The sequence below is a fragment of the Alligator sinensis genome, unplaced genomic scaffold, assembly GCF_000455745.1.
Source record: "Alligator sinensis unplaced genomic scaffold, ASM45574v1 scaffold161_1, whole genome shotgun sequence".
Classification (NCBI taxonomy): domain Eukaryota; kingdom Metazoa; phylum Chordata; order Crocodylia; family Alligatoridae; genus Alligator; species Alligator sinensis.
In genome coordinates this window covers 1921448-1942995 of record NW_005841974.1, presented here as the reverse complement: position 1 = coordinate 1942995, position 21548 = coordinate 1921448, and the positions used below count along the sequence as shown (strand labels likewise).

The following is a 21548-nucleotide window of genomic DNA, read 5'->3' as shown; positions in this document are numbered from 1 at the left end:
CCCACGGTCGCCCTGGTGGGCGCCGAGGAGCTCGCGAAGCTCGAGTACCTGTCGCTAGTGTCCAAGGTGTGCACGGAGCTGGACAACCACCTCGGCATCAACGACAAGGACCTGGGTGAGCCGCGCGGAGCTGGGTCTGTCGTGTTGTCCCCCCCCCCCCCCGGGCCGTCGTTTGCGGGCGCAGCTGGGCCGGCTCCGCGTCCCCCTTGCTGGGATCTGCTTCCCTCGCACGAGCTCCCCCACCTCCCCCAGCGCCTGTGGCTTGACAAGGGACCGCGCCTCCCTCAGCCCTCGTCGGCCCTCTGCCCCTTTCCTGTCCGGTCGCCTTCGTTTTCAAGCACCTTTGCGGCTGGGTCCTTTCCTCCCTGCGGCCCATGCGCTGCTGCCAAGAGGTCAGTTGTGCTGATCAGGCAGCCCAGCCCTCCTCCCCCCCTCGCCCTCACTGCCCGCTCGGCACATTTCCAAGTGCTTCCAGACCCTTCCCCGTGTTGCCCCTGCACGCTGGAGAGGAGCTCTTTGTAAATGTGCACCAAAAAGTGCCTCCTTTGCTGCCAGGCCTAACACCGTGTTTATGTGGGTCAGGCAGGGGCTGTGCCGCAATCACTGCCTGTCATATTGGTCAGTAGCGTCTCACTGTTTTCTGGCATGCCTTCACCTCTGCCTACTGTTTTTTGTCATATATCTTTGACTGGACCTGAGCACAGCAGAGTCCTGCTGCATGGTGGGGCTGCCCAGGCCCTGTTGCACTATAGATGCTCAATACTAATTATTATTCTTGGTGCTCAAGCACTTGGTGCTACGTTTTGGCCTCAGGTCTGAGCCGCTGCTCAGTTTTCTCTCCGTAGAGCAGAGGTGATGTGGTCAGTACTTTCTATAGCCTGCACGTGACTAAAAGTAAAGTAAAAGTTGTAAATTTGGGTAGCCTCTTCAACTACCCAACTTTACTTTTACATGAGCTTTCATACTTAGAAGTTGGAATTGAGCGCTTATCATGGTCCTGTCGTCTGTGTTAGTGTGCAAGAAAACCACCATGAGTCCTGACCATATCATTGGGGTTTTAATAGAACCTGGTGAGAGCTCAGCTCAACACTGCTGCTATGGCAGGTTTGCCAAGTCAGGTTTTTCTGCAAGTGATATACTCACGTGAAGTAGTGCCGCTGCAGGTCCTGTCTTTTGGAGAGCATCTGCTATCTTTCTCTGCTGGAAGGATCATTATGGCCCTTGTAGGAAATCATTTTTTTGTTCCTAGTAGAGTGAATTCTCATAGCTCATACCTTCCTTCCTGGATTATTTGTGAACCCTTTTGTAATTGAAGAGCACCATCTCTAGGCAGCTTTGTCAGTGTGTCACTGGAAGCTAAGGAGAGTCTGTGCTGCACCTTTCCCCTCCCTGGTTTGATGTTGTTTAGTGACTGTACTTATAAACTCTAGTCATGGCCTAGGATACCATTGTGTTCAGCCCTATACAGCACAGAAGAAAAAGATGGTTTTTGCCTCAGAGTGTTTACACACTTACTTAGAAAATGAGTTCTCTCTCACCTAGATGTGATTCCTCCAGGTGTGGCTTCTCAAAATTAAACCAGAGATGGTGGCAAGACAAAAAGCCTGCCCTGCTGAAGGCTATGTTCCACCTTTCTGATGAATAGATGGGAGGTTTCACTATTTTGGGTTGCTAAGCCAGCTATCTTTCATTGCAGTGGAACATGTTTGAATCTGCTTCCATTAATTTTGTTTAATTTACTCTACTGCTTTTCCTTCACAGCGGAATTTGTGATAAATCTTGCTGAGAAAAACACTACATTTGACACATTTAAAGCTGTCCTTTTAAAGAATGGTGCCGAGTTCACAGTAAGTGAGATTTAGACCCTGTTGCATGTCCTTTCTTTATCCTGAGACTCCTTGTAAAAGCCAGTTTCTATTTAAAAAAAGTTACAAAGCTGAAGTGTTTATTGATTAACAGGCAACTGTTTTTACTGAAAAGTAGTTTGTGTATCTCGGCTTGCAAACACTTCTATCCAGCACAGGTTTTTTATGAACAATACTCGGCTTGCAAACACTTCTATCCAGCACAGGGTTTTTATCAACAATTCTTGATATGATTTATATGAAGCACACTAATCTTGAAGACTCATTTGGACTATTTGGTGTCTCATTGGTGAGCACATGCAGTGCAGGAAAACCAACTGGTGTGAAAACAAATATTTATTTAAAAATTTTTTATGGTGTTCCAATATCATGCTGAAAGAGTAGTTAAAAAAAACAGTGATATGCGGGAGAGTAATTTAAATGGAATTTCATAACTGTTTTTACAGTCAAGACTTTTTTTGTGTTTCTGTACAAAAGAACTACACTTTTTATGGTCCGCACGTGAATTCCTGGACTACCCAACTTTACTTCTACATGAGTTTTCATCTTTAGAAGTTGAAATTGAGCACTTGTCACTGTTTTATAGTCTGTGTTAGTTTGCAAGAATTCCACAACGAGTTCTGAAAACGTCTTTGGGGTTGTTGAATTTTTCAGGACTCCCTTGTTAGTAATTTGTTACGCCTCATACAGACGATGCGTCCCCCAGCCAAGCCATCTACAAGCAAAGGTAAGTGCCATCTAGCTGTTCTCAACAGAATAGACAGCTGTTTAATTCTTTAATTATTTGTTGACTAATCTGGATTTGACTGGGATAGCCTTCCTCATAGTTTTGTGGATGTGTTCCATATATTCTGTTGTTACAGCAGAAATTTGTGTGATTTGAGGTGTTAAGTCAGAGCTTCTAGGCTACTGAGAGATTTCTTTTATTGAATGCAGGATTAAGAAAGTTATAATCTTTAATTAATTAGGCTGTCATTTGTGGGAGATTATGTAGTTATCTTTTAATGTAAATTTTACAAAATTTTCATTAAAGCTAACATTTAGCACAAAGCTGAAGTTTATCCCTTTTTCAGAAATGACAAAGAAAATTATTTTAGCCATGTAATAAAAATAAACTTCTAACAAATTTTATGTATGCTTCTTTTGTTCTTAATCCAGAGGCAATTATTAAACCCAAAACAGAAAAGGAAAAGCTGAAGGAACTGTTCCCAGCTCTTTGCAGGCCAGATAATCCCAACATCAGAGTAAGGAAACAATTTCACACCTTAACAACCAATATGTGAAGCTGTGATGTGTATTTTTTGCTCTTGCTGCCCCTTGGTTTTCAGTTGCCATATCAACATTGGTGTTTATATCCATTCCTCTTGCACGTCTCAGTCCTGAGAAGTGAAAACTAGAGGTGCACTGATACATTGGTTCAGTATCGGATTGGCACCAATATAAAGTAAATTGACCATATCAGAAATCAGCTTTTTTTTGCCTGATGTGGCCAATAATATGACTGATAAAAGCCCTGTGCATGTGCACAGCTGCAGTGCGGCATGTAGCTGGCGAGGAGCACAGCCCGGCAGCTTGGATAGCTGCATCCAGCTGGTAAGTCTGTTGTGGTGGAAGAGGAAGGGGGAGGGAAAGGGTGTGTGTGTGTGGGGGGGGTGCAGATCGAGGCCCCCGTGGTGAGGGAGGGAATGGGGCCAGGGCAGAAACAGATTCCTCCCAGCCGGGGTGGGGTGGGATGGGGCATGGGACAGAGCTGTGGCTTGTCCGGGGGGCACGGGGAGGGGACGGAGTGGGTCCCAACACTGTGCGCACCCCGGGAGGGCACAGGGGGCATGTACCCCCAGATCTGCGCAGGGCAAGGGCAGACTGCTGCTGGGGGGCGGGCAGTGGTGCTGGGAGGGCAAGTTGGAGGTGCTATGGTGAATTTTGCAGCCCCCCCCCCCATAACCCTCCTCCTAGCCCACAGCAATAGCCCACCCTGCGCAGATCCGGGGGCGCACCCTCTGCCTCCCTGTGCCCCCCCAGGCGAGTTGTGTCCCATGCCCTGCCCTGCCCCAGCCCCACTCCCTCCCTTACCTCAGGGGCCTTGATCTGCCCCCACTCCATACCCCTTCCCTTCCACCACTACAGACTTACCAGCCGAACACAGCTCTTCAAGCTGCCAGGCTGCGTATTGGAAATAGGATTGGTATCGGTCAATATGCCTTCTTAAAAATTGGCTATTGGTATCGACCCAAAAAATTTCTTTTGGTGCACCTCTTGTGAAAACACAAAATGGGTAGGAAGAAAATACTTGGTTTCAGATTACCAGATTTTTGTTGCCGGGGGCTATTAACATAGCACTCAGTGCACATGTAACCTTGTGGGATACCCACAAAAGCAATGCAACTATCCTGAGGACTTTACACTTGAATTCAGACAATATAATATGCAGCATGATGCTTCATATGCTGATATATGTGACAGCACTGATACTGCTATAGGACACTTTGGGCCAAATCCTAATTCATGGACTAGGTGCTTAAATATGAACTTGTTCCACTCTGTTCTGGTCCCTGAAAAACAAACAACATTCTTACATCATCTTAGCCTTAAGACCAAGTGACAGAAAGCAGAGCTCAGGAGGGAGGACCCAGGTGCCTTTGGCATAACTTTTTTGGGTACTTGAGCAGTGTAAAATGGGATCACACTTTGGCCCCTAAGACAGAACAGAAACAGACCCCTTTCCTTCAACGTGGTCTTGAAATAGACACAGTACTTGGACCTTAGGATTGAAGGGCCCACCCAGGGAACAAGGTTGCATCAGGGAAGAAGCAAAACCAAAACAAGAAAAAGTTCAGGGAAATAGGAAAGAAGATACAGGATGGTACAGGAAGTGGTGCAGGTCAGAGGAGATGGGGAGGAAGGTGGTGTTGTGCAGGGGAGGCAGCCGGGAATATGATGCATTGTTCATAGACTGACATTAATTAGCCTGGGAACTCTTAATAAGCATTTGTTTATAGACAAGCTAGCTTGTCTAGGTTTTTGGATAAAAATCTGGGTCACTCAGGATGTTAGTAACTCACACATTTGGGTTCACGTGCTGGTGTTAAAAGTTATTCTGAAGAAGTTCTTAATCAAATCATAGAGCAGGTGCAGCCCTATGGTCCAGAAGGGGTTCCCTTTGAGACTCTTGACTTCATTATGCTTACCTATATATCATATTTTCTTTGTCACATTTTCTCTGAGCTGTTTTTCCCTCATGTTCCTCCTTAATGGCAATAACAACAAGGGTGGCTGTCTCATTGCAGAGACGAAAGCTCTTTGACAGGTTTTCAATCAGTTTACTTAAAAAGATGTTCCTTTTCTCTGCAGGCTATGCTGGATGAGGATGATGTGAAAGTGGCAGCTGATGCTCTTAAAGAACTTGAAGCTTTAATGCCTAATGCTGATGTGCGGGAAAAACAAAGGAATAGTGACCACAGGTAAGTTTCCAAACCATTGCTGGACTGGTGTCTCCTGGGTCTTGGGGGGCACCCAGGTTCCCCCTGCAGCTGATTGCTGAGTTGGGGAGGAGCAGGGTGGGGAGCCCCCTGTGTGCTCCCCAGTAGGCCTGGGAGCGGACCAGAAGTATTTCTGGTCTACTTTCGGGTTCACCACTGAGCACGCGGAGACCCCCCCACTCCTGTGGGATGCTCCATCCACCCCAGCATCGCAGTGTTCATGAGCCACACCTGGTACCTCAAGGTATGTAGTAAAAACATTTAAAGCTGTGTCTATGGCTGAATCACTGATTCTCTGAATCAGCATCGAATCTTCAGATTTGGATTTGGCTCTAATCAAAGCGGGGACAGTGATCCGAATCAACAAATTGAATCACTGTCCCTGATTCTGGCTGAATCCGAATCCAAATCAAATACGGCCTGTTTCGTACGCCCCTAGTAATCAGGTTTATTAGCTCTCGTCTCCATATACTGCTGTTAACAGGGATGTTACCTCTGGCGACTCAAATCCACAGTTTGAGAACTGAAACCAAGCATCACAGGGATGCTTAAGGGGAACTTCTAGACTGAGCACTGAGTCCCATTGAGTTAGAGTGCTTTTCTTTAATCTTTACTACTTGGTAGAGGAGTCTCCGGGAGCCCTGTAAGATTGGGCCCCTAATATAGTCCATAGCATGTTGTGGCATATTTATAAAACTTTTCTAAAAAAGTTACATGAATATATTGTCTCAAGTAGTATATAATTAGAAGTTATAATCCCTATTCCATGATGATTTCTTTGATTTTTAAGGTATCTTAAACCTGTATAAAGATAGTTTTAATTTATTTTAAAAGCATCTTAACAAAAAATAAAAAATACATTTAAATAAAAAATATCTGATTTAAATAAAAAAAACCCCCTGATTTTTAAAAAAAATATATTTTTTTATTTTAAAAAATTGTTGATTTTTATCCACCCTGTCCTTGGACAGTGGCTTATTAGCAGGTGTTTTCAACATGGCCTGTCTTTGTATGGAAATTGAACATGGATTGTTAATTTTTGCTTGATAGGGCAAAGAGGAGGAGGAGAAGTCGCAGTCGCAGCAGGGATAGGGACAGGAAGCGGAGACACCGATCACGTTCCAGGTCGCATTCTAGGACTCGGGATAAGAATAAAGGGAAATCTAGGTATCGCTCACGGAGCAGGAGCCCAAGTCCCAGCAGGGACCGTAAGGACCGAGAGGACTATTCTGTGAAGAGCAAAGATAGATGGAGAGACAAGCATGTGGATCGACCTCCACCTGAAGAGCCTTCCATTGGAGATATTTACAATGGCAAAGTCACGAGCATAATGCAGTTTGGGTGCTTTGTGCAGTTGGAAGGACTAAGGTATTGTCTGGCTTTCAGAACAAGTTGTTACTGTTTCTTGTATCATCATCCTTGCTCTAATAGCATCTTAGGAAGCAGGCTATCACCTACAAAAGCTTATTTCTCTCTGAACCAGTTAGTCTGTAGGCTGCCACCCTGCCCTGCTTTCTTGACTTCAGACTAACATGGCTAATTACCTACCTCTCTACCTTTCTTCTGTGTATTATAAATATTTTTTAAAAGTGCATCTTATTGGGCTCAACAAACTATGGCAGTGATGCACCCTGCGTTTCACAGCTACTTATTGGTTGTAAACAATGTTTGCCTTTCAAGGGAGTTTTCATGGCAAAATATTTTTTGCTTTTTTGTAAACATTTTAAGACATGCTGGAGTTAAATGATATGAAAGTCTGATTCAGTAATAATATGTGGTATTTTATATTTATCTTCTTTTGTGTGTCCACAGGAAACGCTGGGAAGGCTTGGTCCATATTTCTGAGCTTCGCAGAGAGGGACGTGTTGCTAATGTTGCTGATGTTGTGAGCAAAGGGCAAAGAGTAAAGGTCAAAGTTTTGTCCTTTACCGGGTCCAAAACCAGCCTGAGTATGAAGGTATGCATGGAGTTTCACTTTTCTTCTAGAAAGATCAAATGATAGGAAAGAGAGATAGTATTTGAAATTTTGGTATTTCATATATTGCTGTAAACCAGGAGTGCCAACGATCTGGCCTTTGGGGCTGGAAATTTGGTGGTAGGGTGAGTGGCAGCAGTATTAATTGCTGTGACTCCCAGAGCCATGGCAATTAACACTGCTGCTCCAGTGTCTTTCCGAAGACTGCAGTCCATCTCCTACAGAGGGTCTATGGCTATCCCAGAAAACAAATCACTCTTCCCCTTCCCCTCTAACAACAAAAATAATATTAAATTCAGAAGAACCATAACAGAAAGACTCTCCATCCCTGCCTTGGCCTTTACTGAAGGGCAACACCAAAGGCTGCCCTTGAGCATGCCCACCTGGGGAGGCTTGCCAGCTATGTATGTCCTGCAAGTTGGCCTGGTCCTTCTGCTTGGGTGGCCAAGATGGTGTCTGGGCTGGTGTCTCAGAGGGGAGGTGGGAGGATGGAGTGATGGCAGCGGTTCTTCAGCCCAGGCAGGCCTCCAGTTCTTTGCATGAGGAAGGCATTTTACTTTAAATTAATAGAAACTATGTACTCCTAACTACAAGCCATTGGCTGCCTTTTTTAGCTGCCAATTTGTAAAACAGCAGGTGGTGAAATACAGCCTCCCCCCTTGGAAATGAAGAAACACTTGTTTTTCTGCCCCTGCTGTAGGAAAAAATGTCAGAGCAGGTGTATAAGAAGTGGCAGACTCCTGATTAATAAATCTGTCAATTATATATGATGTAGGATGTTGATCAAGATACTGGGGAAGACTTAAATCCAAACCGACGCAGAAACCTGGTTGGAGAGACCAATGAAGAGACTTCCATGAGGAACCCAGACAGACCCAGTCACCTCTCCTTGGTGAATGCCCCTGAAGTGGAAGATGATACCCTTGAAAGGAAGCGCCTCACCCGGATTTCAGACCCTGAAAAATGGGAAATCAAACAGGTGCAATATGATACCAATGTATTGCGGTGAAAGGATGTCTCCTGATGTTACTGCAGGGGAATTTCAGCTTATATCTAGTGCATCTTTTTTTTTCAGCAGTTCCTGTTCCTTTCATTGTAACCTTCTTTTTGTAAAACTTGGCACTTCCTGAGCTTTGCCTTTTAGATTTTAGATAGACTTGACCAGACCTCACCTTAGACAAAGTCTAAAACAAATCATTCTGTCAGTAATTTGGACCCTAGAAAAACTTTTGGTCAGGGACTAGATGACTACATGGATTGTGGAGCCTTTTATTCTTTTGTCTCTGATTCCGGGAGGGCACAGGGGGCATGTACCCCCAGATCTGCGCAGGGCAAGGGCAGACTGCTGCTGGGGGGCGGGCAGTGGTGCTGGGAGGGGTAGTTGGAGGTGCTATGGTGAATTTTGCAGCCCCCCCCCCCATAACCCTCCTCCTAGCCCACAGCAATAGCCCACCCTGCGCAGATCCGGGGGCGCACCCTCTGCCTCCCTGTGCCCCCCCAGGCGAGTTGTGTCCCATGCCCTGCCCTGCCCCAGCCCCACTCCCTCCCTTACCTCAGGGGCCTTGATCTGCCCCCACTCCATACCCCTTCCCTTCCACCACTACAGACTTACCAGCCGAACACAGCTCTTCAAGCTGCCAGGCTGCGTATTGGAAATAGGATTGGTATCGGTCAATATGCCTTCTTAAAAATTGGCTATTGGTATCGACCCAAAAAATTTCTTTTGGTGCACCTCTTGTGAAAACACAAAATGGGTAGGAAGAAAATACTTGGTTTCAGATTACCAGATTTTTGTTGCCGGGGGCTATTAACATAGCACTCAGTGCACATGTAACCTTGTGGGATACCCACAAAAGCAATGCAACTATCCTGAGGACTTTACACTTGAATTCAGACAATATAATATGCAGCATGATGCTTCATATGCTGATATATGTGACAGCACTGATACTGCTATAGGACACTTTGGGCCAAATCCTAATTCATGGACTAGGTGCTTAAATATGAACTTGTTCCACTCTGTTCTGGTCCCTGAAAAACAAACAACATTCTTACATCATCTTAGCCTTAAGACCAAGTGACAGAAAGCAGAGCTCAGGAGGGAGGACCCAGGTGCCTTTGGCATAACTTTTTTGGGTACTTGAGCAGTGTAAAATGGGATCACACTTTGGCCCCTAAGACAGAACAGAAACAGACCCCTTTCCTTCAACGTGGTCTTGAAATAGACACAGTACTTGGACCTTAGGATTGAAGGGCCCACCCAGGGAACAAGGTTGCATCAGGGAAGAAGCAAAACCAAAACAAGAAAAAGTTCAGGGAAATAGGAAAGAAGATACAGGATGGTACAGGAAGTGGTGCAGGTCAGAGGAGATGGGGAGGAAGGTGGTGTTGTGCAGGGGAGGCAGCCGGGAATATGATGCATTGTTCATAGACTGACATTAATTAGCCTGGGAACTCTTAATAAGCATTTGTTTATAGACAAGCTAGCTTGTCTAGGTTTTTGGATAAAAATCTGGGTCACTCAGGATGTTAGTAACTCACACATTTGGGTTCACGTGCTGGTGTTAAAAGTTATTCTGAAGAAGTTCTTAATCAAATCATAGAGCAGGTGCAGCCCTATGGTCCAGAAGGGGTTCCCTTTGAGACTCTTGACTTCATTATGCTTACCTATATATCATATTTTCTTTGTCACATTTTCTCTGAGCTGTTTTTCCCTCATGTTCCTCCTTAATGGCAATAACAACAAGGGTGGCTGTCTCATTGCAGAGACGAAAGCTCTTTGACAGGTTTTCAATCAGTTTACTTAAAAAGATGTTCCTTTTCTCTGCAGGCTATGCTGGATGAGGATGATGTGAAAGTGGCAGCTGATGCTCTTAAAGAACTTGAAGCTTTAATGCCTAATGCTGATGTGCGGGAAAAACAAAGGAATAGTGACCACAGGTAAGTTTCCAAACCATTGCTGGACTGGTGTCTCCTGGGTCTTGGGGGGCACCCAGGTTCCCCCTGCAGCTGATTGCTGAGTTGGGGAGGAGCAGGGTGGGGAGCCCCCTGTGTGCTCCCCAGTAGGCCTGGGAGCGGACCAGAAGTATTTCTGGTCTACTTTCGGGTTCACCACTGAGCACGCGGAGACCCCCCCACTCCTGTGGGATGCTCCATCCACCCCAGCATCGCAGTGTTCATGAGCCACACCTGGTACCTCAAGGTATGTAGTAAAAACATTTAAAGCTGTGTCTATGGCTGAATCACTGATTCTCTGAATCAGCATCGAATCTTCAGATTTGGATTTGGCTCTAATCAAAGCGGGGACAGTGATCCGAATCAACAAATTGAATCACTGTCCCTGATTCTGGCTGAATCCGAATCCAAATCAAATACGGCCTGTTTCGTACGCCCCTAGTAATCAGGTTTATTAGCTCTCGTCTCCATATACTGCTGTTAACAGGGATGTTACCTCTGGCGACTCAAATCCACAGTTTGAGAACTGAAACCAAGCATCACAGGGATGCTTAAGGGGAACTTCTAGACTGAGCACTGAGTCCCATTGAGTTAGAGTGCTTTTCTTTAATCTTTACTACTTGGTAGAGGAGTCTCCGGGAGCCCTGTAAGATTGGGCCCCTAATATAGTCCATAGCATGTTGTGGCATATTTATAAAACTTTTCTAAAAAAGTTACATGAATATATTGTCTCAAGTAGTATATAATTAGAAGTTATAATCCCTATTCCATGATGATTTCTTTGATTTTTAAGGTATCTTAAACCTGTATAAAGATAGTTTTAATTTATTTTAAAAGCATCTTAACAAAAAATAAAAAATGCATTTAAATAAAAAATATCTGATTTAAATAAAAAAAACCCCCTGATTTTTAAAAAAAATATATTTTTTTATTTTAAAAAATTGTTGATTTTTATCCACCCTGTCCTTGGACAGTGGCTTATTAGCAGGTGTTTTCAACATGGCCTGTCTTTGTATGGAAATTGAACATGGATTGTTAATTTTTGCTTGATAGGGCAAAGAGGAGGAGGAGAAGTCGCAGTCGCAGCAGGGATAGGGACAGGAAGCGGAGACACCGATCACGTTCCAGGTCGCATTCTAGGACTCGGGATAAGAATAAAGGGAAATCTAGGTATCGCTCACGGAGCAGGAGCCCAAGTCCCAGCAGGGACCGTAAGGACCGAGAGGACTATTCTGTGAAGAGCAAAGATAGATGGAGAGACAAGCATGTGGATCGACCTCCACCTGAAGAGCCTTCCATTGGAGATATTTACAATGGCAAAGTCACGAGCATAATGCAGTTTGGGTGCTTTGTGCAGTTGGAAGGACTAAGGTATTGTCTGGCTTTCAGAACAAGTTGTTACTGTTTCTTGTATCATCATCCTTGCTCTAATAGCATCTTAGGAAGCAGGCTATCACCTACAAAAGCTTATTTCTCTCTGAACCAGTTAGTCTGTAGGCTGCCACCCTGCCCTGCTTTCTTGACTTCAGACTAACATGGCTAATTACCTACCTCTCTACCTTTCTTCTGTGTATTATAAATATTTTTTAAAAGTGCATCTTATTGGGCTCAACAAACTATGGCAGTGATGCACCCTGCGTTTCACAGCTACTTATTGGTTGTAAACAATGTTTGCCTTTCAAGGGAGTTTTCATGGCAAAATATTTTTTGCTTTTTTGTAAACATTTTAAGACATGCTGGAGTTAAATGATATGAAAGTCTGATTCAGTAATAATATGTGGTATTTTATATTTATCTTCTTTTGTGTGTCCACAGGAAACGCTGGGAAGGCTTGGTCCATATTTCTGAGCTTCGCAGAGAGGGACGTGTTGCTAATGTTGCTGATGTTGTGAGCAAAGGGCAAAGAGTAAAGGTCAAAGTTTTGTCCTTTACCGGGTCCAAAACCAGCCTGAGTATGAAGGTATGCATGGAGTTTCACTTTTCTTCTAGAAAGATCAAATGATAGGAAAGAGAGATAGTATTTGAAATTTTGGTATTTCATATATTGCTGTAAACCAGGAGTGCCAACGATCTGGCCTTTGGGGCTGGAAATTTGGTGGTAGGGTGAGTGGCAGCAGTATTAATTGCTGTGACTCCCAGAGCCATGGCAATTAACACTGCTGCTCCAGTGTCTTTCCGAAGACTGCAGTCCATCTCCTACAGAGGGTCTATGGCTATCCCAGAAAACAAATCACTCTTCCCCTTCCCCTCTAACAACAAAAATAATATTAAATTCAGAAGAACCATAACAGAAAGACTCTCCATCCCTGCCTTGGCCTTTACTGAAGGGCAACACCAAAGGCTGCCCTTGAGCATGCCCACCTGGGGAGGCTTGCCAGCTATGTATGTCCTGCAAGTTGGCCTGGTCCTTCTGCTTGGGTGGCCAAGATGGTGTCTGGGCTGGTGTCTCAGAGGGGAGGTGGGAGGATGGAGTGATGGCAGCGGTTCTTCAGCCCAGGCAGGCCTCCAGTTCTTTGCATGAGGAAGGCATTTTACTTTAAATTAATAGAAACTATGTACTCCTAACTACAAGCCATTGGCTGCCTTTTTTAGCTGCCAATTTGTAAAACAGCAGGTGGTGAAATACAGCCTCCCCCCTTGGAAATGAAGAAACACTTGTTTTTCTGCCCCTGCTGTAGGAAAAAATGTCAGAGCAGGTGTATAAGAAGTGGCAGACTCCTGATTAATAAATCTGTCAATTATATATGATGTAGGATGTTGATCAAGATACTGGGGAAGACTTAAATCCAAACCGACGCAGAAACCTGGTTGGAGAGACCAATGAAGAGACTTCCATGAGGAACCCAGACAGACCCAGTCACCTCTCCTTGGTGAATGCCCCTGAAGTGGAAGATGATACCCTTGAAAGGAAGCGCCTCACCCGGATTTCAGACCCTGAAAAATGGGAAATCAAACAGGTGCAATATGATACCAATGTATTGCGGTGAAAGGATGTCTCCTGATGTTACTGCAGGGGAATTTCAGCTTATATCTAGTGCATCTTTTTTTTTCAGCAGTTCCTGTTCCTTTCATTGTAACCTTCTTTTTGTAAAACTTGGCACTTCCTGAGCTTTGCCTTTTAGATTTTAGATAGACTTGACCAGACCTCACCTTAGACAAAGTCTAAAACAAATCATTCTGTCAGTAATTTGGACCCTAGAAAAACTTTTGGTCAGGGACTAGATGACTACATGGATTGTGGAGCCTTTTATTCTTTTGTCTCTGATTGGAAAGTGCTGTCAGCATCCTAAATGTCCTTCTCAGCCTGTTACTTATCAGTTCAGCTGCCTTCACTAGCATTTTAGTATGGCCTTTCAGTCCAACTGTGATGATGCAGGATTGCTCCCTACTGCAGGGATTTTCAACCTTTTTGGGTCTGTACTTCCAGTAGCCAGTCAAGAAGGAAGCAGTCCCCTGGTAGCTGGTTGAGGGGGGGGGGGATTGATGGAAGTGGTGGTGGCCCCTGCTGCCGAGTACCCCCTGAGGCCTTTCCAAGTACCCCCAGGGGTATGTGTACCCCTGGTTGAAAATCTCTGCCCTACAATATACTTGAACCTGTTGTATTCAGACTAGTTTTAAATGCTTTTAGGAGAAGTCTACAACCCTGTAGATTTTTTTCTTGTTTACTTCTATCCTCGCCTACTACCATAGTGACCTGGAACACCTTTTGTTTCATGAGAAGTGCGTACTCTTCAATGGGACAATTTACCTTTGAATTATATTTGTGTCTTGGATCTAACCCTCAGTGTTGCATCCTTCCCCCAGATGATTGCTGCTAATGTGCTATCCAAAGAAGAGTTTCCTGACTTTGATGAGGAGACTGGGATTCTCCCTAAAGTTGATGATGAGGAAGGTAATGCTGTCTAGTAGTTTTTCTGGGAGTGTGATAAATCCTTGTGTTTCTGAGTATATCATGTATGCATAAAGAGACTTCTGATGGAAGCAAACGTGAGATTCATAATTAGCAATAGTCTTAATTGCTTGGACCTGGGAGTAGTGCTGGATAGTGGTGGGCTTTGGCCAGGCACACACTCCTTGCATCTGTGACACTTTTTACCCTTATGCAGGACGCACAGGAAACATGGTCATTCTCTTGTTACTGAAATATCAGCTGCAGGAGGCTGTTTATTTCCTTGTTAAATCTGCATTGTTTGTGGGTTTTAGATGAGGACCTTGAGATTGAGCTGGTTGAGGAAGAGCCACCATTCTTGCGAGGACATACCAAACAAAGTATGGATATGAGTCCCATCAAAATAGTGAAGGTAAGACATTTCTGACCAAATATTACTGCATGCTGGTTTTACCTAAGTGCTCAGTTAAATGGAAGCTTTATTATTTAGAGCCCTGCAACACTCTGCTCCAGATCCTTCCTTTACTATGTATAGCTGTTTCTCACTTACATGATATCAGTGAAACAAGACTATGGCATAGAAGACTATGGCAAGGTTAATATGCAGCCAACATTTCACTGGAAAAGATTGAACCATTTGGTACTATTCTGTCCCATTCTTTCTCTTGTTTTTTAAGGCTGGGGACAGGATAGTGGGGAAACCATCCTTCCTGCCAACAATACAGCTAATCTTGTCCTTGATTAGAAGATAAGATCCTACTTTGTACTCAAGACCATTGGCATCCTGGAAATTTGGCTACTGGAAATATTCTGGAGCTTGCAAAATGCAGAAGAGTTAAAATCCCTTGAACTAACTGATACATCTAATCCCTTTCACTACCTGAAGTAGATAGACTGGGCTCAAAGGAATCATTAAGACTCCAAGATTGGGCTGTGCTTGAAACAGCCATAGTAGGGTTGGAGTGTTGTTGTAGTTGTGATGGTCCTGGAAATATGTGAGAAGTCAGGGCTTTTGGTGATAACTTTTATTGGACCAGCTGTATAGTTCAGAGAAATATCACACACACCTTCATGTTCTTATTCTTCAGAATCCTGATGGCTCCTTGTCCCAAGCTGCAATGATGCAGAGTGCATTAGCCAAAGAAAGGCGAGAACTTAAACAAGCCCAAAGGGAAGCGGAGATGGACTCTATCCCCATGGGACTCAACACTCACTGGGTGGATCCTCTTCCTGATGGTATACTCTGACTTGTATCTATTATGCTAGTCATTGTGATAGCTGAACAGTTCCAGAAAATACCTGTCTTGTTGGGGATTACCCTCTTTGTGGCTCCTTCATATAAAAGGCATTTTCCCTCCGGTGTCCAGCTTTCATGTTGCTCATGTGTATTATCAAATGATGTCCAGGTGGAAGGATGGTAAAAATACCAGCAGGACAAGAATCAAGATCAAGATCCCAGAGTCTCTGCTCCTTGTTTAAATGTGCAGTTGGTAGTGTGATCTGTAAACTGCCATTTTATCATATGCCATTCATTACTAGTCTAGCTCTGTCATGTTAACTGTAATGCAGTAATAAAATTATCTTTCCTTTCTAGTGGATGGGAGACAAATAGCTGCCAACATGCGGGGTATTGGGATGATGCCCAACGATATCCCAGAGTGGAAGAAACATGCATTTGGTGGCAACAAAGCTTCGTACGGTAAAAAGACCCAACTTTCCATAATTGAGCAGAGAGAGAGCCTCCCAATCTTTAGACTTAAGGAGCAGCTAATTCAGGTAAGGCTCAGGCAGGAGTCTTTAATTAGAATGGATGAAACTGATACAAATACCCCTGCCTGAAACTGATACAAATGCCCCTGCCTTTGCTTGTTAATGAAATTTTAACTCAAAATTTTAAATATATATAATCATAAATATTTTATTTATTTATTTATTTATTTATTTATATTTATATATTAATATTTATTATTAAAATAATTTAACTCAAAATTGTTATTTCACTATAAATATTAATGAACTGACAGGTAGGGCTGAACTTGAAAGCAAGGTTGCAAGTGACAAATTTTTGTAGGGGCTTGCATTACCTGAATAAACAGGCAGGTTGCTGGTGGCTTAGTCTTGATTTTACTTAACAAGTAATGCTTATGGCTTGGGTCAGCATGAGTCATGAGGATTCAGTCCAGTTTTATAGATACTATATTACCTAATCTTAACAAGCACTCACTAATGCTTTATTTTTTAGGCAGTTCATGACAACCAGATCCTGATTGTTATCGGAGAGACAGGCTCTGGGAAAACAACACAGATCACTCAGTATCTGGCTGAGGCAGGGTATACGTCAAGGGGAAAAATTGGATGTACCCAGCCTCGCAGAGTGGCTGCGATGTCTGTTGCCAAGAGAGTGTCAGAAGAATTTGGTTGCTGTTTGGGACAAGAGGTAAATTTTGGTCTGGAGGTTGTAGAAAGCAGCAACTCTCAGCAATAGGGTAACAAACTGTCCTCGGATAGGCTGGGAATGAGGGGCTGGCATGATCATGTAGTTTGAGATTAGCAGTTCTGACAGCTTTGTTTGACCCTGATTTATATAGCTTAGCATAAAGGGAAGAGAAATCGTGATTCACTCAAACCCAATGTTACTCTTTTTTTCATAGGTTGGCTACACAATTCGATTTGAAGACTGCACCAGCCCTGAGACAGTCATCAAATACATGACAGATGGTATGTTACTGCGGGAATGTCTCATTGATCCTGACCTAACCCAGTATGCCATCATCATGCTAGATGAGGCCCATGAGAGGACTATACACACTGATGTGCTCTTTGGGCTGCTGAAAAAGGTAATGAAACCTTTTGACCCCTTCCATATGCGAGCTTCCTGTATTCTCTGCAGTTGTAACTGGAAAGGAATTAATGGGGGAAGGAAGAGACACTTAAACCAAACCTATCCTATTGCTTTAAAAGGATCTTTATTAAGATAGGATTAACCTTCTATAAGAGTAGCTCATCTACCCTTAAGTCTAACTGTAAGTGAAATGGAGTACTAGTAACAAAAGAGACAAAGCTCAGGAATTCAGGACATTTTATGGAGATAAATAAGGAACTCCCTTAAAATATGGGAGGGAGTTTTTCTGGTTAGGAAGGAAAAAAAAAGAGGTTTTAAATGTGATTTTAATTTTTAAATAGTGTGAGGTGCTGACCACTTTCTTGTGGTACTCATGGTACATTCTCCTCTGCCTAAAATGAGTCCAAGAATTAGTCAGCCCTCTGAAATGACTGAAGTCTCTTGTTATCTGAAGCAGTCTAATTGAGTAAAGGAACTTCTCTAAACTCTTACCATTGTGTATGTTACTATTAATCTGACCTGGGACCTTTTTCTCCTGCTACAGACAGTGCAGAAACGGCAAGATATGAAACTTATTGTAACGTCAGCAACATTAGATGCTGTGAAATTCTCTCAGTATTTCTATGAAGCTCCAATCTTCACGATTCCTGGCAGAACGTATCCAGTGGAAATTCTGTACACAAAAGAACCAGAGACAGATTATTTGGATGCCAGTCTGATCACAGTCATGCAGATCCATTTAACAGAGCCTCCAGGTGAGTGGAATAAAACCTTGGGAATGGTTTGAACCTTTATCATGTGGTGATATGGCTTGACAAAGATAACATCTAAGGAAGAGGCTTTTCTCCATGGGAAAAATGAGAGGAAAGGAGGCAGAGAGAGTTGCTAGGTAGAGGCTGTGTAGAGCAGGATTAATTTTCATGTTTGTGGTTCCCTTGTTTAGGTGACATCCTGGTGTTCCTTACTGGTCAGGAAGAGATTGACACTGCATGTGAGATCCTCTATGAGAGAATGAAGTCACTAGGACCTGATGTGCCAGAGTTAATTATCCTGCCAGTATATTCAGCTTTACCCAGTGAGATGCAAACCAGAATCTTTGACCCAGCTCCTCCAGGCAGTCGGAAGGTAATTCCAGCCAAAGCATATTTCTACCAAGGGGAACCAGCGGGGAATGGGAGAGACCCTGCTCTCCTGAGCACTACCAGGAGTAACTAGGAATAATGGCCATGAGTTGACTGAGAGTAGATTCAGGCTGGACATCAGGAAGGACTCCTTTACAGTCAGGGCGGCTAGGATCTGGAACCAACTTCCAAGGGAAGTGGTGCTTGCTCCTACCCCAGGGGTCTTCAAAAGGAGGCTAAATAATCACCTTGCCGGGGTCATTTGACCCCAGCATCCTTTCCTGCCCATGGCAGGGGGTCGGACTCAATGATCTGCTCAGGTCCCTTCTGACCCTATCAACTGTGAAACTGTTTTCACCCAATAGTGCAATATTACCTTGTTGATTGCATTCAGAATCATTTGTGTTATGAGGTGGAGAGGTAGGTAATTACAGACTGCTGTGTAGCTTTGGAGCAGTGGCTCTTACCTTGCTTAACACACAGCACTTTTTTGCCGTGTTCTTTGCACAGTTTTTGGCTTTTAAATTTTGTTCTGTTATATTTTAACTGTTCACTCAGCATCCCAAATGCTTTCGTGCAGATCAGCGTTATAAATAACATTGGTACGGCAAAACATTTTTTCTAAATGCTATCATTTAATGACCTTGTTAACTTCAAAGAAAGGCTTAAGTTTCTGTTGGGTGTATTTAAAAGCACCTCTCAGAGGATGGCAGGAGGACATCCCTTGTAACACATTCTGGGATGAGTTCTGGATTTATACAAGTGATGTTGTAGTGTCTGGCAAAAGATAAACTTCCAGAACACATGAAATTCTGTAGCAAAAAGCCTTTCTTTGTTTCTATCAATGCATTCCATGTTGTTGACTTCACTGCTCTAAATCTAAAAGAAAAATAAGTTGCAGATATTTAAAGTTTGGGTAGCTGGAGAAATCTGCTCCATGCGTACTGGCAGAAGATGGTACCATTGACAAGTGACAGACAAAAGATTTAATAATAACATTTTTTATTGCAACAGCTGTATCTTCAGTTATTTGATTATATCACATAAAAGGGTTTGTTTAGACTGAGTAACACTAGTTTGACCTGGTCTTGTTTGCTTGCCATCTAGACACTAACATTGGGTTGTACTCCTCTTGTCTGCAGGTTGTCATTGCTACCAACATTGCTGAGACCTCTCTGACTATTGATGGAATCTATTATGTGGTGGATCCTGGGTTTGTGAAACAGAAAGTTTATAATTCGAAGACTGGGATTGATCAGCTGGTTGTTACACCAATTTCCCAGGTATGCTTCATATGCTTTTCATAGAAAAGTAGGACCAGAAGGGACTTCAGGAAATCATACCTAGTCCAACTCCCTGCTCAAGGCAGGATCATCCCTTTCTAAACCATAAGTGTCTCTAGCTTATTTCAAACAAAACTGCATGAAAAACCCTTCTCTCACAACTATCAGGCCCAATACCATGAAAAATCTAGAACACCTTAACTTGGCACAGGTAAAGCAGAGGGACAAGGGCACTGTCAGTGTCTTGCCACTGCAAGGAAAGGAAGTACAGGTTTCCCTCGATTTATGCAAATTTGCTCTTATGTGATGACCCTTTTTATACCAGAAATTCATTATATGCGAGGTAAATTTGCTGTTATGTGATTGGCATAGGTATACTCCCACCCCCCCAAGCAGGTAGGTCTGAGAGTTTGTGAGGGGAGGAGAAAGGGCCATGGGGCCAGGGCCCCATTCACTGCAGCCTCTGCTGCAGCTGCTCTGGGAGTGGCCAATGCCAGCGGCTTGCAGCTGCTGGGCTGCGCCATGCCCCAAACCCCCCGAGGATCTCCTTCCCCAAGCACTGAACCCTGAACTCCCCATCATGGCATAGCCCAGCGGCTGCAAGCAGGCGGTGTCTGCTGCTCCCAGAACTACAGCAGGGGCAGGCAGCAACCTGCAGCAGGTTGTGAGCAGGCTGGGGCCAGTGGTGGCACCAGGCTCTTCCCGGTGCTCAGGGTAGGCTGAATCAATGGGTGGCAGCAGTCCCCCTCCCAAAATTCACTGTAGGCCCCCGCAACCTGCCCTCCCTGCACAGCTGCTGAGTGCGGGGAAGAACCTGGTGCCGCTGCCGGCCCCAGCTAGCTTTTTTCCCACTGCAAGCTGCTGCCTGCCTCTGTTGCAGCCGTGGGAGTGGCAGATGCCACCTGCTTGCAGCTGCTGGGCTGCACAATGCCAGGGGGTTTGGGGCACGGTGCAGCCCAGTGGCTCCAGGCAGCTGGTGGTGGGTGCTCCTGGGGCTACTGCAGCAGGGGCTGCGGTGAGTGGGGAGAAGTGGAGCAGTGGGGTCAGTGGGGCTGCTGCCCACTCCAAGCGCCGCAAAACACTTAGTGCCGCTCCTGCTGCAACCCCAGGAGTGGCAGATGCCTCCTGCTTTCAGCGAATGGGCTGCGCCCGCGCCCCTCTCCCCACCCCTTCCCTAGCCCCAGCCTCCCTCCCTCCCTCCCCGCTGTGGGAACACATCCCTACCTGTTTCATTGTAAACTGAGTTTGCCTTATACGAATTCGATTTATGTGCTGTTCCCTGGAGGGGAAAACATTTCTTCCCAGTCCCTTGTGACAACTCACAAAGCCCAGAAGCATGAGAGAAAACAACCTCTATTCTGCAATCTGGGGACAGCAAGCATAACATCACACATCTGAACTGGAGAGGCAGAATCCCCCTTTCTGTCACTCCATCCCCTCCATAAATGTGTTTAAGTTACTTAATCTTGTTTCATAACCAAGCTAGTTGTGGAACTCTGCTTCTTTGTTCTGCTGCTAAGCATGGTCCTCTCCAGTTTCCAATGAGAGCATATTGGGGGTGGTCTCCTAGACTTTATTCTGTTGCTCTTCCCAGGCTACTGCAGGCATTGATACTTCTAAATCATCCCTGATCAATACTTAGTCTAGGTGTGGCCTGTCCAGTGCCAAGTAGAATGGTACTATCACCTCCTGTGTCTCATACTGTGTTCCTGTTTGTGACAGGGGGCTTCCCGGGGCCGATCTCCACGGCCCGCCCCCTGTCTGGTGGGCAACCGCCCACCTATCTCGCCCGCCACGCCTTTGATGATAATTGGTTCCATTAAGATGTAATTAAGCGGGAGGCTACCCATTGTAATGCCCCGATGCCAGGGGGCACTCTCTGCGGCTCCGACCTCCCCTAATACTGCAGCCCAAGCCTCGCAGATGGCATCATGGTGTTCATCTCTTCTGGCCCCCACGCTGGGCCCCAGAATCTTCTAAACAGGACCCCTCTATGATCCCTCCTGATCAGGCAGCCTCTCCGCCTTCATCCGGGCTACTAGCCCACCCCGAAGCCATTTTCCCCTCTTGGGTGTGGTCCCCCCGGGACCTTCGGCTAACTGGCCCTGGCCCACCTCCAGGCCAGTCGGGACCCCACGC

General features: G+C 44.8%; 1 protein-coding gene across 2 annotated transcripts in view; it reads left to right on the top strand.

The window, feature by feature from the left end:
* Window positions 1-7: 7 nt before the first annotated feature.
* Window positions 8-21548, top strand: part of DHX8 (DEAH-box helicase 8) — a 32605-nt gene continuing 11064 nt past the window's right edge. Inside the window, exons 1-18 of one of the 2 annotated variants that reach the window (XM_014518676.2) lie at window positions 8-115; window positions 1762-1847; window positions 2520-2592; window positions 3024-3109; window positions 5217-5326; window positions 6395-6511; window positions 11328-11645; window positions 12090-12234; window positions 13028-13231; window positions 14079-14166; window positions 14478-14575; window positions 15252-15399; window positions 15758-15939; window positions 16406-16600; window positions 16815-17000; window positions 17550-17760; window positions 17949-18130; window positions 19269-19409. In XM_014518676.2, coding sequence (XP_014374162.1) covers window positions 2559-2592; window positions 3024-3109; window positions 5217-5326; window positions 6395-6511; window positions 11328-11645; window positions 12090-12234; window positions 13028-13231; window positions 14079-14166; window positions 14478-14575; window positions 15252-15399; window positions 15758-15939; window positions 16406-16600; window positions 16815-17000; window positions 17550-17760; window positions 17949-18130; window positions 19269-19409 — 2445 coding nt within the window. In that variant the 5' untranslated portion in view covers window positions 8-115; window positions 1762-1847; window positions 2520-2558. Of the gene's footprint in view, window positions 116-1761; window positions 1848-2519; window positions 2593-3023; window positions 3110-5216; window positions 5327-6394; window positions 6512-10127; window positions 10260-11327; window positions 11646-12089; window positions 12235-13027; window positions 13232-14078; window positions 14167-14477; window positions 14576-15251; window positions 15400-15757; window positions 15940-16405; window positions 16601-16814; window positions 17001-17549; window positions 17761-17948; window positions 18131-19268; window positions 19410-21548 lie in introns of those variants that run through there. The other variant, XM_014518675.2, reaches the window with a different exon arrangement.